The sequence below is a fragment of the Neophocaena asiaeorientalis genome, unplaced genomic scaffold (genome assembly GCF_003031525.2).
Source record: "Neophocaena asiaeorientalis asiaeorientalis breed wild unplaced genomic scaffold, Neophocaena_asiaeorientalis_V1.1 scaffold177, whole genome shotgun sequence".
NCBI classification, from domain to species: Eukaryota; Metazoa; Chordata; class Mammalia; order Artiodactyla; family Phocoenidae; genus Neophocaena; species Neophocaena asiaeorientalis.
This window is the reverse complement of record NW_020172779.1, coordinates 13231437-13248988: the sequence shown is the minus strand read 5'-3', so window position 1 is coordinate 13248988 and position 17552 is coordinate 13231437. Positions and strand designations below refer to the sequence as shown.

Genomic DNA, 17552 nt, shown 5'->3' with positions numbered 1-17552 from the left:
CCGAAAAAAAAAAAAAAAAAAAAAAAAGAAGAAGAAGAAGAGGGAACTGAGGCTCAGTAGAAAAAGCAGTGTCATCAGAACTCACACCCACTGGTCGGTGGTACAGCTGGAATTCAAAACCAGGCTTGTCTGGCTCCAAAATCTGCCCCTGATCATCCTCTGTGGTGAATGGTTGTAGGCTTACCGGGGATGTGGAGAGACCGAGTCTGGCTTGGGAAGAACTCTCAGAAATTGACTTTGGAGAGACCCTTTGAAGGTTACAAAGGAATTTACCCCAAGTGGGAGGGGATAGGTGTTGCAGGGAGAAGGAACAGAGGGGGCAAATTTACAGAGGCATAAAAACACACAGTGTCTTTGGAGCGTGGCCAGAGGGGAGGGTTAAGTGAGGACACTGGACATACGAGCTGTGGCTGTCGGACCACAGCCCCTGATGTGATGGCTTGTCTGTGTGACAGAGTGGGCGGCCCCAGGCAGAGCCGGGGGCTCTTACAGCCTTTATGGTCTCATATTGAGTCTCACGCCTAATAGGGTGAAGAATCACTGGTTTGGGGTGTTTTCTACCCGGAACAGAAATTAGCAGATGCAACAGCTTATTCCCATACCATGCTGAAAAGCAATGCCTGCCTTAAAGGAAGTCTCAGCTCGAAGGATGTCATGAGAGGCTGCCGAAGAAGTCCTTCATTGTTAAGTTACAGACTCGTGGAAATATACGGATGGTTAGGAGGGGTGTCTTATTAAAATAAAACTGTATTTGAAAGTCTTTGGCCCTGGTAGCACCAGTTGAGCTTGTTTCTTCTTGTATGTATGTCCTGAAGTTGAAGTCCTGTCCGGGAGCGCCCACCTTAGCGCTCTGCCAGCTGCACCCTGTCCTGTAGGTTAGTGGGACTGGGATTGGAGGGGCGAGTGTGGTGGTTGAACGCAGGCCCTGGAGGGGCACTGCCTGGCTTTATGTCCCAGCCCTGGCCCTTACCAGCTGCTTGACCTTGGCCTTTGCTTTACTTCTTTGTTTCTTCTTACGCTATGTAAGTGCCTTCCGTTTTATATCTCACAGACGTAACGACTAGGGGGTACCTAGCAGAGTACCTCACTCAGAGTAAGTGCTCAGTACACAGTAGTTGCTATTACCAATATTGCTATTGGCGCGTCACGATGGGTAATGAGAAGCGCATGCATCTGTGTACAGGACCACTAGGTACATCATGCGACCGTGTGACCTGTGGCCGTTGGGTCACTTAACCCTGTCTCCTCATCTTTAAAATGAGGATGGGGCCAGCTCCCCCTGCTGTGAGGAGGGAGAGCGTGGGCGCCTCTGCACAGTGAGCGTCAGTCCGGGTGCTTGCTCGGCCTGCCCCCTTCACCTCCCCCCTTCAGCCAGCCCGTCAGCGCCACCCGGGAGGCGTTGCGGGCGTCCAGGCAGGGGAGGGGGCTCTGCAGAAACAGGAGCACGTGGAGTGTCCAGAGCGGTCGCTGGAAGGGCGAGCAGGCGAGGAGAGGGGGCATCACCCCAGAGATAGCCAAGCCCAGTGGGCTCCTGGGGTCCCTCCTGGGCGCCTGGCGCTTGGGCTCCCCCCAGCGCGGAACGGGCCACAGAAGAGGCCACTTTGATTCTGGCCAGTCTCTCTGTCTCTCCTCGACAAGCCCGTGGATTTGGTCTTGCTGCTCCCCTGTTGAAGGTGTTTCTCTGTTCAGGGTCCGTGTCCCCCAGAGAGGACTTTCCCTGCCCCTCTGACCACTTCACTTTATTTATTTATTAAAATAAATGTATCTACTTTATTCATTTATTTTTGGCTGTGTTAGGTCTCTGTTGCTGTGCGCGGGCTTCCTCTAGCCGCAGCGAGCGGGGGCTACTCTTCCTTGCGGTGTGCGTGCTTCTCATTGCGGTGGCTTCTCTTGTTGCAGAGCACGGGCTCTAGGCGTGTGGGCTTCAGTAGTTGTGACACGTGAGCTCAGTAGTTATGGCACGCAAGCTCTAGAGTGCAGGCTCAGTAGTTGTGGAGCCACGGGCTCTAGGTGCGCGGGCTCAGTAGCTGTGGCTCGCGGGCTCTAGAGCACAGGGTCAGTAGTTGTGGCACATGGGCTTTGTTGCTCCGCGGCATGTGGGATCTTCCCGGGCCAGGGCTCGAACTCGTGTCCCCTGCATCGGCAGGCGGTTTCTTAACCACTGCGCCACCAGGGAAGCCCATGACCAGTTCACTTTAGGTGCTATTTCCTTCTTGTTTCACAGCACCCAACCCTGTCGGCATCGGTCGTGCCTGTGCCCCTCACAGGAGGGATGACATACTCTGGTGAGGTTTAACTTGCCTTGGTGCCTCCTGCTCCATGTTCATGCCTTGCACATAGTAGATGCTTAATAAACATTCTCATGTTTGAACGAATGATTGGTAAATAAGTGACTGAGGGCCTTGCCCAGCAGATGGCCAGTCACCACCACCCTGCTGAATAATGGTGTGTATACACACACACACACACACACACACACACACACACACACCAGTGGTCCCCAGTGGTGGTCCCCTGGTGTGGGAATCTGTGGTGAACTTGAAGCCTTACTCTGCTTCCCCTGCCACCAAGCTAAGGACAAGATCCTGAACCTACGGGACATCCCCCAGGTCCTGTGACCTTGGAGGCCTTGCCAGGGAGCAGATCAGTCATCTTTTTAAAATATTTAATAGGAACAAAAACATTGTCAAGACCCAAACTGGTTCGTTGTAATGTCAGAAATGTGTACTGTTCTAGCTTGAGGCTTTTGACTTCCTTTCTGGACCCTGAGGGTGGCCTGCCTGCCTATTCCTATGTCCCCACATTCCATTTCCTGTTGAAAAACGTGGCTTTTCACATTTGATCTTCCCCCTAGGTAACGACGTGGGTCCGTCATCATCGAGTAAGACCGCTAACAAGTTCGAGGGCCTGTCCCAGCAGTCGAGGTAAGCCATCTGCGCACGTGCTCGCTTGGCAGGCTCACCGTCGCCGTGGGCAGAGTTACAGAATTGGGTTTTAGGGGCCATCTGCTCAAGGTGTGGCCTGCCAGCTGGCACTGATCATGCTGAGAACCTGAGTGCTTCCCCTCGGTTTGCAAAAGCCCCTTGGCAGACAGTTCTCGAGGCCGGGCAGGGTCTGCAGACCTTGTTTTAGGGGAGCAGTGCTCTCCACATCCAGGTTCCTGGCGTGAATGGACCCCAACTCCCCGAGGATCGCAGAGTCTGCCAGAATGAGTTCTTATTTTCAGTTTTTTAGTTTAGTCATTTTGTTTTGTTACTTTCCCTCTTGACTCCATTTTACAGACTTGGGAATAAAAAGATGAATCTCAGGGAAATCCAATAGTCTAGAGATTTTCAAACATAAAAATATGACTCTTTCCAAATTCCCTGTCTGTAAACCTTTTTTTTTTTTTTTGCGGTACGCGGGCCTCTCACTATTGTGGCCTCTCCCGTTGCGGAGCACAGGGCTCCGGACACACAGGCTCAGCAGCCATGGCTCACGGGCCCAGCCGCTCCGCGGCACGTGGGATCTTCCCGGACCGGGGCACGAATCTGTGTCCCCTGCATCGGCAGGTGGACTCTCAACCACTGTGCCACCAGGGAAGCCCTGTAAGACTTTTTAAAGCTAGGCTAAAAGCGGGGTGTGATGTCCCTTTCTCCCCTCCTCCACCGAAATGAGATACTTTGGAAGGTCTTCTGTGGGCAGCATCTACCCAGTCCCAGCGCAGAGGGTTTTCTCAAGAAGTGTGACCCAGATAGGGACACAAGGAGCCGCTTCCCAGAGCTTGTCAAAGCTAAAAAACGTCCTCATTTCTTTTAATGCCACTATCTCGTTTAGTCTTTATAACCCTGTGAGGCAGCCTGGTCACTGCTGCCCTCTATTATATGAGGACACGGACCCCAGGAGTTTAAGTGGTAGCAGATGCAGAGCTGGACTCACCCCGGGGGTTCTCAGACGCCACGTTCCACAGCCTCCCCTTCCTCTCGCCGTGCCTGCCACTCCACTCAGCCCTTCCCCACCTTGCCCTGGGGGGCTCTAAACCGCAGGACAGGTGGTCTCCTTCCAGAGGAAGGAGAGTCTGATGCAGAGAAAGTGCCCACAAAATGTTTTTTACATGGAATCAAGACCCCCACATGTACACGCACACATATACGTGTACACACATATACACGTGTACACACACACATGCACATGGCCCCACCAGCAGCATAGGAAGAAGCCTGAGTCCATGCACATGCAGTGTTGACCCCAGGTTTCCCATGTGAGGCATTTCCGAGCCTCTGGCTTGGCCTCAGTCCGCTGGTCAGGAAACCATTGAACTTACATCCATGATGGGTAGGTGTGCATCCCTGCGAAGATGCTGAGGCCGGAACACACACTCCAGCAATGTTCAGAGCAAAGCCCTCGCGTGTTTACTCTTTCCGGTGTCGTTTCATCTCAACAGCCTGATCCTCCAGTAACCCAGAGACCTTAGGATTTCAAAGGAGCCGAGGAAAGAGCAGTTAAGATCAAGGGTGATTTGTCGGCCAGGATGGAAGACGCTTGCGTTTCATCTTTCTTATCAGACTTTTGTTTTCTTTTTGGTTGGTTTGCCATTTCCTGTCCTTTTAAATGCAGTTAGGCTAGAAAGAAGGGGGGAAAGCCAGTTCTTAGGCCACCAGAGGACAGAAAAGGATAAACGAGGTAATAAAAGGGGATCTTGGCAGATACGAGTCCGGCACTTGGATGCTATTGCTGTTTGGGTCTGCAGTGCTCCCGGTGTCCTCTGGGAATAGATAGAGCCTCTTGTAAAAGGAACAGAGTGCGTTCCAACTGAGAGATGCCACCTGCAGCGCTGGCATTTCGGTGGTGGCAGGGGTGTGAGGAGTCACATGATGTCAGACAACACAGGGCGGCTTCTGTGCCAGGGGCTGCTTCCCCGGGCTTTCTTCCTCTGTTCGTTTACAAGTCGCCCAAAAGGAGGAAAAGCTCAGGGAAAGTCTGGAGGCCTGAGACCCAAGCTGTTTGCTCTGGTGCAGAGAGAGACAACATAAGGGCTCTGGAGTCAAACAGCTGGGTCTGAATATCCAGCTCCACCACTGACCGGCCTCAGGACCTTCTGCCGGTCACTGAAGCTGCACAGGCTCCGGTTTCCTCTTGTGAAAACGGAGGTGACAAGAGTTACGTTTTGGGGTCCCATGAGTTGAGTTACTTCTGTGCAGTGCACTGGGGGCACCACCTGCAGTGTGCCAGGCGCTTTCATAAACGCTGTTACCTGGGGAAAGCTTTCGAGAAAAGGAGGAATTAGGCTGTGTCGTTCAGAGGTTAGTTGTTTCATGAATTTCCCTGTTGACTCCACTTTGCAGACTTGGGAATAAGAAGATAATCCTCAGGGAAATCCAGGCAAACTTTGAATTAGGGAAAGTAGACGATAATCTTTTGTTAGAGAAATTATGAAAGACTTTTTAGATAATTCTGTAAACTCCTATGACTTCCTTGAGTAATACATATTGCTGTTGATTTTATAGCACCTTGAGATCCTAACTGATTCTTATTTATTAATTAGCACCGGTTCTGCAAAGTCTGCCCTTGGCCCAAGAGTTCTTCCTAAACTACCTCAGAAAGGTAAGATTTATCTTTTTCATATTTGCATGTAATTAGAGTGTCATTATACCCTCCAAGGGGACAGGGGCGTCTGTCTCTTTTGTTCCCTGCTCTATCTCAGATGCCTAGAGCAGTAGCTGGTATGTAGTAGATGTGTATTTAATATTTGTTTAATGAAGAAAAATATTTATAGGTTCAAATTTTGTGATTAGTAGAACACCAAACTCTTCCTTAAAAACACCATGCTTTTTCAGAAGACACATCATTAGTATCCCCAGGTGCCATTTCTTTTCTTGCAAACATGATCAGAGAGACCTAGGAACCAGTACTAGCTCTGCCACTTACTAGCTGTGTGCCCTGGGCAGGGGACTCCAAAGCTTCACTAAGCCTCAGATTCCTCACCTGTCAGTAGGGCCAGGTCACCTGCTTCACCAGGTTTTGTAAGGACGAAATGAGATGATGCTTCAGAAAGGCTGGATTTTGCTGACTGGCATCCCCATGTGGTTATTTAACATGTTCCTCTATTTCCTAGCAATTGAAAGTTGGATCAAGAGACCCGATCAGATACAAGTTCAGGCTTTGCACAGCTCCTTCCTGGGTTGTGGTGCGTTCTTCAGTTGAGAGGGGCGTGCCATCTAATTGTCTCTCTTTGAGTGAAGTTCCAGATGCTGATACTCAAAGCCAAGATCCATTCATGTATCCTCTGTTAAGACCACTCCACAGGGCCGTCGGCGGGTGGTCAAGCTCAGCCCACCTGCAGCCTTTGGCCCGGCTGGTTACTCTCTCTGCACTTGGCCTATGGACACCGTCCTGTTCTTAGGGCTGGGCCCTCCTCGTGTCCTCAGCCTCCAGAGGTTGGCTCGGCCATGGTCACTTCTCTTGTGAATATGCCCTCATTCCCTGGGGAACCCACCCTGGCAACTCCACATTATCCACCCAGCCCAAGAATCCCTCTATAATCTAAACTCACACACACCAGGCTCTGTAATATCTCTGCTCTATCACATGTCTTATAGGCTGCTCAGCTTAAGATTTTGAATACGCTTCTGACCCCACCCCCCTAGACTTGTTTTTCCCACAGTGTCCCTATCTGTTACAGGCAATATTGTCCAGGTCCAGGTGTTTGGGCCTTAAAACCTAAGAAGGAAGCTCAACTCCTTCCATCCTGCCACGCCCCACATCCAGTGTTTCCACACGTACTGTTGGTTCTCCCTTCGATGTGTCTTAACATCCAGGCACTTCTTCCCATGTCCCCCACTCTCACCTTGGTCCACGGGACCATCATCTCTTGTCTGGACTCTTGCAGCCTCCTACCTGGTCTACCTGCCTCTGCCCTGGTCCTGCAGTCTTTCCTCAACAGAAGAGCCAGGGTGATCCATGTTAAATCAGTCACTCTGTCCCATCCGTCCAGTGGTTCCCTCTCTCACCCCAAAAAAAGGTAGAGTCCCCGGATGTGTTTCTGAGCCTCCTCAGCTGGAGACAGAGGGCGCCTGTGACGTCGAGAGGCGCGGGGCTGCAGCTCCTTCTACTGCCTGCCCCGCTCCCCCCAAGCACCTGCCACCAGCTGGCACTTCCGTATGGACCGTCCTGGCCACATCTCACTCTATTTTCCCTCCCAAACATCACCCATTTTTAAACTCCTTCGGGCACCTTTTAAAAGGCTTAATTAAAGCCTTCTCAACTGGGGACAGACTGCTGCACAGAGCCATTTGTTTAAGGAGTTTTCAAAGGCAACAGTATAAGGGCTTCCCTGGTGGTGCGGTGGTTGAGAATCCGTCTGCTAATGCAGGGGACATGGGTTCAAGCCCTGGTCTGGGAAGATCCCACATGCCGCGGAGCAACTAGGCCCGTGAGCCATGACTACTGAGCCTGCACGTCTGGAGCCTGTGCTCCGCAACAAGAGAGGCCGCGATAGTGAGAGGCCTGCGCACCGCGATGAAGAGTGGCCCCCGCTTGCCGCGACTGGAGAAAGCCCTCGCACAGAAACGAAGACCCAACACAGCCAAAAATAAATAAATAAATAAAATTAAAAAAAAAAAAGGCAATAGTATAGAACCTTAGGGGATCTTTCAACCTGAACAGAGTCACCATAGTTCTGCACTGTGATACAGCTACCTGGTCCCTTACATTCTTCCACAGTTGTCATCATAATGAAACTACAGTTTTGCATCCTGGGTTTTTCCACTTAGCATTTCGACGTACGTATTTTTTCAGGTGTCCGTGAGCTCTTCGTGAATGTCGTTAGGGTTGCGCTCTTCCACTGGGTGGGTGCCATCCTCTGCCCGGCACTCCCTCTGTTGGGAATGTGGGCTTGGGAGTGTGCAGGCTCTTTCCTCCGCCTCCTTCTCCTCCTCCTGTTACGTCCTTTGAGTCCGTTCTCAGGAACGAACCATATTTGCTTGTCTGTCCATCAGAGTTAAGAATGCAGTTCAGAAAGGACTTTTAATTAGAGAGGGGAAAACCCAACTCAGCTTGGAAATAAAATAGCCAGAGATTGGGCAGGCTTTCCTGCAGGAGAAACTGTCTCCTTCTTATTTATTTGTATTATAAAAGTAATATATATTCTCTTATTTATTTGTATTATAAAAGTAATATATATTCATCCTAGAAGATTTTAAAAATACAGATAAGCATAAAGAAGAAAATACAAACCACTTGAAGTCTCACCACCCAGGATAAACAGTCTGGTCTATCCTTTCAGTCTTTTTCCTATGTTTTTTTTTTACGTCACTGTGTAAGCTGATTTTTGTCACATAATAAATCAAGAACCCTTTCCGTGACATAAATTACACTCTTACTGGCTGCATAGTACTCTGTTGTCTGATACCAGGACATATTAAGCAGTCTGTCCTATTCCACATTCACCCTGTTCACAGTGTTTTCACTATAAACAGTGTCGTGCTGAACAGCTCAACACAGGCATGTCAGTGCCTGGCTTTGATCACTTTTTAGGACAGATTTCTAGAATCAGAGTTGCATGTTCAGATGGCCCGGCACTTACTCACAGTTTCTGTTTCCCCAGAAGTGTGGCTCAGAGCTAGGCTTTCCAGCCCCACTGCCTCAGGAAATCTCCCAGCTTCTCCCCCATCAGTGCCTCAGACTTTTGTTTACCACAGTATCTGACTTCCAAGAGAGGAATCTGACGGGCCTGCTGTCAGTTTCTGAGCGGAGCCACATCGGCTGAATCTCTTGGGCCAGCCTGGGAGCAGGGTGTCCTTGAATTTGATTTCCTTAGGAAGGGACATGGCTGGGCAGGCTGCAGTACAGCTTGTGACAGTTTACAATACTGGGGTTTGTCTTTCTTTTTTAAAACATAAAATTTTGAGAATATCTTTCTGAATTTTGTATTTTTCTAGAATAAAATTTAGCTAGTTTGACTCACTCAGTGTGCCTTAGTCAGCTGTGTCCTCATTGAGCACATACTATGTGCTCGGTGAATCCAGGCCTCAAGGAACCTTGTCTAGCAGTAATGATGATATTCTGATATACCTAGAACCTCCCAGGTGCTGTTGGCAAATTCTGTACGTATGTCAACTCATGATGAGTAAGGTGAGGCACAGAGAGGTCGTGTAATTTGCTCACGGTCACACAGCTCGTAAGTAAGTGGTGAAGCCTGATTTGAAGATGTGTCCTTAGTGTCCTAAGTTCCACTGGATAGAGCTGTGCAAAGGTTTCAACAGACGACAGAATTTCCAAGCCATGGAGTACCGCGCAGCCATTAAAGAGAAGAAAGAGGAACTGACTTAGAAATTCTCTCAAACATATGAAATGGGAAAAAAACAAAGTTGCAAACAGTGTGTGTATTGTAATGCCATTTGTGGGTTTTAAAAGATAATTCATACACCCATGTATGTGCACCACTCAAATGAACAAAGGTTACCTCGGGGTGGGGTGCATGGGCGTGGTGAGGGAGGAACCTTTTCCCTCTTACATAGTGCATGAATCATATAAAACGTGGGGAATTAATATTGTACATTATGATACTGCTGTAGAACGGAATAGACTGCAACATTAAGAATACTCACTGGACTTCCCTCGTGGTCCAGTGGATACGACTCTGCACTTCCAGTGCAGGGGACCCGGGTTCCATCCCTGATCAGGGCACTAGATCCCACATGCCGCAACCAAGAGGAGTCCACATGCCACGACTAAAGATCCTGCATGCTGCAACTAAGACCCTGCACAGCCAAATACATAAATAAATATTTTAGCTATATATATGCTACTAATAAAGAATTTTTATTAACACAGACAATACTCTTGCTAAAACAGTATATAGTTAAAAGCAGATAAATGTTTTATCTATGAAGAATACATAGAAACGTCCAGGAGGAAATTACATCAAAGTATTTTAAATGGCTACATTTAGGCAGGAGGCTTATGGAAAACTTTTCCTTTAGCTCTACACTTCTCAGTTTTCTGATCTCTATTATGTTTATAGTTGTGGGGTTTTTTTTATTATTATTCTGGATTACTTTGGATGTCCTGTTCATAAACGAAAGCATAAAATCACCCATTGTAAGGTGGATGCCTCCCAGGCTTCCGGACTTTCACCTTCTTCAAAGCAGGCCATCCGTGCCTCTGCATGCAGAGCACTCCCTCGGGGTTGGTTCTCCTCCCTGTGACCGTGACAGAGGAAGGCAATGCTGATCCCCTCACGTCCCCGTCCAGTGACCCCCCTCTCTGTGTTGTTTCCCACAGTGGCACTAAGGAAAACAGAGACCAGCCATCATCTCTCCCTCGACAAAGCCAACGTCCCGCCCGAACTCTTCCAAAAGTCATCACAGTTAGCAGAGTTACCGCAGAAGCCGCCACCTGGAGACCTGCCCCCGAAGCCCACGGAATTGGCTCCCAAACCCCCAATCGGAGACTTGCCACCTAAGCCGGGAGACCTGCCCCCCAAGCCGCAGCTCGCAGACTTGCCTCCCAAGCCACAGGTGAAGGACTTGCCGCCCAAGCCGCAGCTGGGAGACTTGCTGGCGAAACCCCAGGCGGCAGACGCCTCTCCCAAGGCCCAGCCGCCCCCAGAGCTCGCCCCCAAGTCACACCCGGCCGATCTCTCCCCGAATGTCCCGAAGCAGGCGTCCGAGGACTCCAACGACCTCACGCCCACCCTGCCGGAGACGCCCGTGCCGCTGCCCAGGAAGATCAACACGGTGGGTGGGCACCCGGCTGGCCCAACTCGGGCATCAAGGGGGCGTGGAGCCTGGGGGTCGGGACTGGGCTGTGGACCCCGCAGACAGACCTCAGGACCTGCGTTCCCTGTGACCACGGGGGCTTGGCCACTTAATTACGTGCCCTGAGCCTAGGTTTCCTTATATGTGCATGATTAGAGCTAGGACAGTGCCTGAGTTCATGGGTGATGAAATGCAGTGACAGATGAGCAGTGCCCAGTAACACTCAGCAAGTGGTCGCTCTTGCCTCAGATCCTTGAGGAGGAGACCTTTCCTTTCCCAAGGTCACAGGAAAGCGGTCTCCCTCTCAGGGTTCTGAGCACCTCGCTCCTCTGCTTCTCACGGCATCTTCCTGGAGGAATTGGACGCAGAGCCCCAAAAGACTTGCACCAACACAGAATTTGGTTTGAAGTCTCCCATTCCACCATTGTCCTGAAATGCTTTCTATTCTGTGATATAGCCATTTTACTTTAATGTAAACATGCTTTCCACCCCCGCTGCCCACCCCAAAATGTTTTTTTGGAAAAACGGAGCTCTGGGAAGATGCACGTGTGCTGTCTGTCCTGCCCATGGCCACACCCTCACAGGGTCACGAGCACCCCGGTTAAGGAGCACAGTTAGTGGGGGACTAAAAGCCTCTACTCACATCTTACTATAAAAAAACAACGTTGCGATAAAAGTGTGTCACTTCGGTACTAAAGGAAAAGTGAGACGAGTAAAATCCGTCCTCCCCTGGGTGGGAGACCATACACACGTTCAGCAGTGGGTGCTTGCTGTTCTCCAGGGCAGGCTCCCGAGACACCCGAGCACCACGCATGGCCCTGACGTGCGCATAACATAATTCCAGTTCGTGCTGCTGCATGCTTTACTGTTCATCTCGTGTAACCCTCCCCGTCATAAGTGGCCACACACAGCTTGCTCGCAGAGTCAGAGCTGAGGAGACTTAAGATCTCTACTGGCCACAGCTCCGCCGGCTTCTCAGACCCCACCAGCTCCAGCACAGCCCAGGGAGAGGGCTGCAGAAGCCAGCGGGTCGTCAGGGTGACTGACCGAGGGAGAAACCAGCAGACAGAGGAAAAGCGCTTGACCCGAAACTTTTAGAGACACAGCTTGCTTTTTTTCTTCCTAATTGTTTAATAAGCTGGGCACCAGAAACATCCTCTAGAAGGTCGTTTCCCTATTTCCATCTTCCTGTTTGCAAAGAACTAGAAATCCAACAAATAAAAGCCCAAGTCAAAATGGGTCAAAAGCTAAAACGTGTTGGGGAGCTGCCTGGCGTCCTCCCCGCCCCGGGCTGCCCTGCCCTGTTTAACCAGCGTGTGCTGACTCAGCGCTTTGCACGAGGGGCTGAGAAATGTGTTTTTGCCACGTGTTCCGTGTGCAGAAGCTGCGCGTCCTGCTTTGCAGCATGTTTCCCCAAACCATTTTTAGACTCTGCAGTCATCTCTGCAAGCTGCCGTGGGTTGGGGAAGGGGAGAGCGCTTTGCAGTTCTGGATGAAGCTGGATTTTGGTCCCTGCCCGTGATGTTTGCCGTCCGATGGAAGTCATCAGGGCTGCCTGCTCGCTCACACCGGGCTCTGCCCTGCTGCTCGGGGCAGAGGGGCTGTCGTGTCTGGAGGGCACCCGAGGCTCGGGGCGCCTGCCCACAAGCCTCCCCCCTTTCACCGAGGAGAAACTGAGGCTCAGGGAGGTTAACTCAATCGCCCAAGGTCAGTGTGTCTCTTTCCCTTCGGTCTGTCCTGTGAGCTAAAACCCCGTTTCTTTTTGAAGGGGAAAAGTAAGGTGAGGCGAGTGAAGACCATCTATGACTGCCAGGCAGACAATGACGACGAGCTGACCTTCATGGAGGGCGAGGTGATCGTGGTCACCGGAGAGGAAGACCAGGAGTGGTGGGTATGTACCAGTCGTGAGGACCGGGGCGCCCCAGGCCTGCCAGCCCCGCCTCTTCACCAGCGGCCAGAGCTTTGAAACCGGGTCAGGAGAATTCACCTTCACACATGCTTTAGCCTTATCCCACCACAACCTGTAAGCTCTAGATATTCTCTGGTTTTCCAGCCAAGCTCTGCTCAGGCCCTGCCCTCCACCACCGTGCGTCCTTCTTCCCGAGTTCCATCCTTCATCCCGCCTGCAGTTCTCTTTCCGTCAAGTGGGGCATGATCCCTGCTTCACGTGACTCTAGCAGATTGAATGAGAATATGTGAAACTCCTTTTACGTGAAAGCCTGCTGCCCAGGCGTCAGGAAGGAAAGGCATCCCTGTCCTCCCGCCGTGGCGCTTGAAGATGCCCCGGTTCTCGGTGGCTGCAGGGGTGGCTGACATGTGCACAGCTGTCTAGGTTGCGGCCAGAGGGAGCCTCCCGTGGGCCCTGCCAGGCAGAGGTGCAGCGGGCAAAAGCCTCCTGTGCTTTCCTAGTCGATCGTTTCCTGACCCCAGCGTGGGAATTCTTCCTTGGCAGCCTGAGCCCCTCCTGCCCAGAGGGGCCCGGCTCTGTCTGCCGAGAAAGGGACCTGTGGTTCACGGCTGAGCTAGCAGAGCCTGCTGATGCCCAGGACGTGTGCACGTCCACACACACACATACACACGCGCGCGTACGCACACGTGTACTTTTGGCTTCCCCTCCTCTGGGCCCAGACAGCGACTTCAGATTCTTGGCCGCAGCCGTGGGGATTCTGCTTGGACTGCAGCACTGGTTCAGCCAGGAGTAGTTTTGCCCTCCAGGCACATGTGACAACATCTGGAAACATTTTGACTATCAGGACCTGGGCAGGGTGGGTTCTTCCTGCTTCTGGGGGCAGAAGCCAAGGCTTCTGCTAAGCATCCAGCAGTGTTTGGAACAGGGAGTGCCGAGGTTGAGGGACCCTGGACTCTCTCTGCCATGGGAGTCTGGTAGCTTAGACTCTTGATAAGGAGATGGACCCTAAAGGCCCAAGGTGACTCGCTCTGAGGCCCTGGATAAAGCATGTCCTTTCAGCAAGCCTGTTTCCTCCTCTGAAAAGTGGGGCATGAGTCTAAGAACTCACGTGCACGACACCAGTTAAGACCCCGTGAGGTGGGTCGGCCGGGCCTCACTCCACTCTCCAGAAGGGAAGCTGGTGGACAGTGGCCTGGGTGACCGCCCGAGGCCACAGTCCCGGTAAACGAAGGAAGCAGCCCTGGGCTGACGTGCAGCTCCTGCGCCGGCCACCCTCTGTGTGGCAGGTGCTTCATGCAGGGAAATGAGAGCGGGCCTGGATCTCTCTCCGTAACTGTCGTGTGAAGCCAGCGTGCGTGTCATTATTCTTTCTCCTCGTAGGCTTCTCTTTAATGCAGTTAATGCTGGTGTAACTGAAGTTATTAGGAACTTCTGTCAGGTAACCATGGCTTACAGGTTTAGGCAGCAGACGACAAAACGGCTGTAAAACTCGCCCTCGTCCATCTCAAACTGTCACAATGTCCTTCCCCCGCACAGCAGCCAGAAAGCAGGTTCTTGGTACACAGAGGCCCTTCCATGTACATAATCGTTGGTGTCATCTCTCAACAAGCTGAGAAATAGGGGTTTTTTAGCCCCGCTTTACAGACAGGAGGCTTAGCACGGTTTGCCTGAGGTCGCCCAGCAGGAAAGTTGGCCAGACAGCCTGGTTGAGCGCATTGTTGAAGCTGCAGCCTGGGCGAGACCGTGGCAGGTCGGCCCCCTCTCTGGGTCGCTGTCCCTTTGTGTATAAAGTGAGGGGTCACGGGACTGCACCTCCCGGGGCTGTCTGTGGGTGCAGCGATCCATCACCCCCGTGTGGTGCTTACGTGTTGTGTCTCACCAGGGCCTGCGTCCCGCCCGGGTCAGGGCCAACTCCGGGGGCTCTGACCCACCGGCCACCTCCAGCCTGACACCTCTCCTTTCTCCCTGCAGATCGGGCACATCGAAGGGCAGCCCGAGAGGAAGGGGGTCTTTCCGGTGTCCTTTGTCCACATCCTGTCTGACTAGGAAAAAGCAGAACCTTCAGACTGTCTGCACCTGTCATGCAAGACTGCTGCGTCCACGTGGCCCTGTGCTCACCGTGTATATAGCTGCTGTCACTGAACGGGAGGCTCCCGGAGGGGCCGCCGCGGGAGGGGAACGTAGCGTGTGTTGTAAATACCCTGTGGTCTCTGCCTTCGCCAGTATTAGGGTAGCCTTGGGACCCGGTGCGCCTTACTGGTTTGCCAAAGCCGTCCTTGACATCTAGCACTTACATCTCTCTCTATGCTGTTTCCCAAGCCAACAAACAAAAACAGGAATATAGGAACTGCTGGCTTGCAAATAGAAGTGGTCTCCAGCAACCGTTGAAGGGCATAGAGTTGCCTCTCTGTTCCTGACAATACAGTATTCTCCATTGTGTTACTGAAAATGCACCATTAGCAAAGAGGTGGGTTCTGTTTTCCAGGTGAAACTTTCGGCTCCATGACAGACCAGCCTGTAGTTATCTGTGTACACAGTTTACAGCTACAAAAACCGACCTTGGTATTTATTACAGAAAAGTGCTCAGTTAAATATAAGTGTTATTCCTTGAGCAAAATATTCACTGACCCAAAACCTTGGGTGGCATTTTGCAGTGCCCAAAGCCTCATGCAGGTTTAGACAAGTGGGTTTGCACTGTCTTAAGAGGATGAGTACCCGCCCCTGAGATATTACCTCATTATGCAAAAATAACATATCCTTCACGACTATTTTCACAGAAGTTTAAGACATCTGATGAAGTTCAACTTTCAGGAACCAAGGACTGCCAGAAAATATTAGCCTCTACATTATGCATGCATTTAGAAGCTTACCTGAAATCTGCCTTTTATAAAGGAATAGTATGGATAAGTTGAACTGTACATTTTTTTAAACTTGATTGCCATTAAAGGAGAAATTATAAGGTTGCAACAATATTTGCTTCCAGTCAGTCATTTGGCTTTTTCGAGAGTATGCATTTACATATCACATTATGAATTAGCATCCCTGAAATGTGCTAACGCCCCCAATGTGTCCATTTTAAAGTCTTTTCTGAGTTTTGTTCTTGATAAATTTAAACTTTCAAAAGATTATTCAAGAAGATGACGAATTCAAAAGTCAGTTCTGCACATCATTTATCCCCCCTGCAGAATCCAGGTGCTGAAACCATCCTTCTCTTTTTTCCGTTTTCTTTACTAAGCCCCAGTCATAGATAAGTTTTCCAATCTCCAGCTCTGTTCAACAGACACGTTACCGTCAAGTCAATTCATAACCAAGTTTTGGAACGCTGCTATGAATTGCACTGTGAAACACGCTCTCCCTGCCGGGAGTCTCTGCCCCTCTCGGTTTTCTTCTCATCCCAGCTGTGTTCATCAGACCATTAAGAATATCGTGAGTTTTTCAGTCTTTTACGTCAGTCTGAATTTTGGGGAAGGATACAGCCATTTCACTCCACAGTCAGTGGGGCTGCTCTCTGATTCCGAGGCTCGTGTGTCGTTCTGGCGTTAAGTTTGCTTAAACTGCTGTGTTGGCAACAGCACAGAAAACTAATATTTTTAAGCAGATAATCTTGGCGATGAGTAAGAAATGTTCATTTCACAGAAGCACAACTCCCAACCAAACCCTTAGGGGAAGCCTTCTTTAATAGAGTCTAGAGTCAGTGCTCAGTGAATATTAATTTAGTTCTGCTTAAGTGATTACTATGAAAACTTTGAATAGCCACCTAATCAATAAACCTTGCATGACAAACCTGCAACGTATCAGCTGTTATTGGAAAGTGATTTTAAGCAACTGCTTCCTCAGCGTCATGGCACACGTGAACCCCACACAGAACAAGACACCGGGAGCCAGCCGACGTGCTGGTGTATGTGGCTGACAGTGTTCACAGCCTCAGTGTTTAAGCCACATGGGTGTCAGGCCAGGAAGTCACTGTCTGAAGTTATTTAGTGTCCCAGTTCATTCATCTATACTTCTTAAGTTGTATTGAAGCACCGTTCATTTTTGTGGCCTACAGTATTTTCAACTGATCTCAAAATAAACTGGCTTTTTAAAAAAACACAAGAGGTAGATATCTAAAATTACATGGAGTCAATGTCTATTTTTTTCCCCTTTTGGAGTGACTTTTACACAAATGCCTCTTTTTAAAAAAAAAAAAAAAAACCTTTGGGTTTTGTTTTTTTTCTTCTGGTTTTGTTTTTGTTTTCCATCAGGAATTTGAGTTCTCTCTAACCCAGCTTACTGTGGGACGTAGGAAAACTAGGTATAAGTACGTTTGGCGACCTTGGTTGAGTTTGAATGTGGTATTGTTCTTAAACTCAGTGATCCACTATCTGTAATTTTGTACATGACATAGAGTATTTTGAAGGTATGGAACCTATGGAAAGAATAGCTAATTAGTTCTCTCTCCCCGCCCAGAGGGGAAAGTTATGCTCTGCAAATAGTGTGTGTGTCTTATTTTACTGTTGAACAGCAATTGCTAGTTATTTTTTTATTGCCTAGAACTTTCAACATGTTGTATAGGGTTCCCATGGCGCCACGAGTTAAATTCCGAATTCCCACCTGGATGTTCTGCTCAAGCATCAGTACGCTCATCATTTCACATGTATTTAATGTGACAGTCTTCAAGTACTGTATGTGTTCATTTCTACTTTTTTTAATATTTAAAATTGCTTTTAAATAAACATATTCTCAGTTGATCCCAAACATCTGACATCAGGCCATTTTGTGAGTTGTCCACTACTCTTCTGATTGGAGGAAATCAAAACTTCACTTGGCTGTGCTTTTGCGGGGGCGGGGGAGGGTAGGTAACACAAGTCATTCAACTTCTACATTAACGCTCACTTTGGTTAAATAATGTGCTTCCCTCTCCT

The 17552-nt window shown here is 50.0% G+C and overlaps 1 protein-coding gene across 1 annotated transcript in view; it reads left to right on the top strand.

Moving 5' to 3' along the window:
* Positions 1–17378, top strand: part of ASAP1 (ArfGAP with SH3 domain, ankyrin repeat and PH domain 1) — a 145315-nt gene extending 127937 nt beyond the window's left edge. The window contains exons 24-28 of the mRNA XM_024741265.1: positions 2855–2924; positions 5525–5583; positions 10264–10718; positions 12508–12630; positions 14620–17378. Coding sequence (XP_024597033.1) covers positions 2855–2924; positions 5525–5583; positions 10264–10718; positions 12508–12630; positions 14620–14694 — 782 coding nt within the window. The 3' untranslated portion in view covers positions 14695–17378. The remainder of the gene's footprint in view (positions 1–2854; positions 2925–5524; positions 5584–10263; positions 10719–12507; positions 12631–14619) is intronic.
* The last annotated feature ends 174 nt before the right edge of the window (positions 17379–17552 follow it).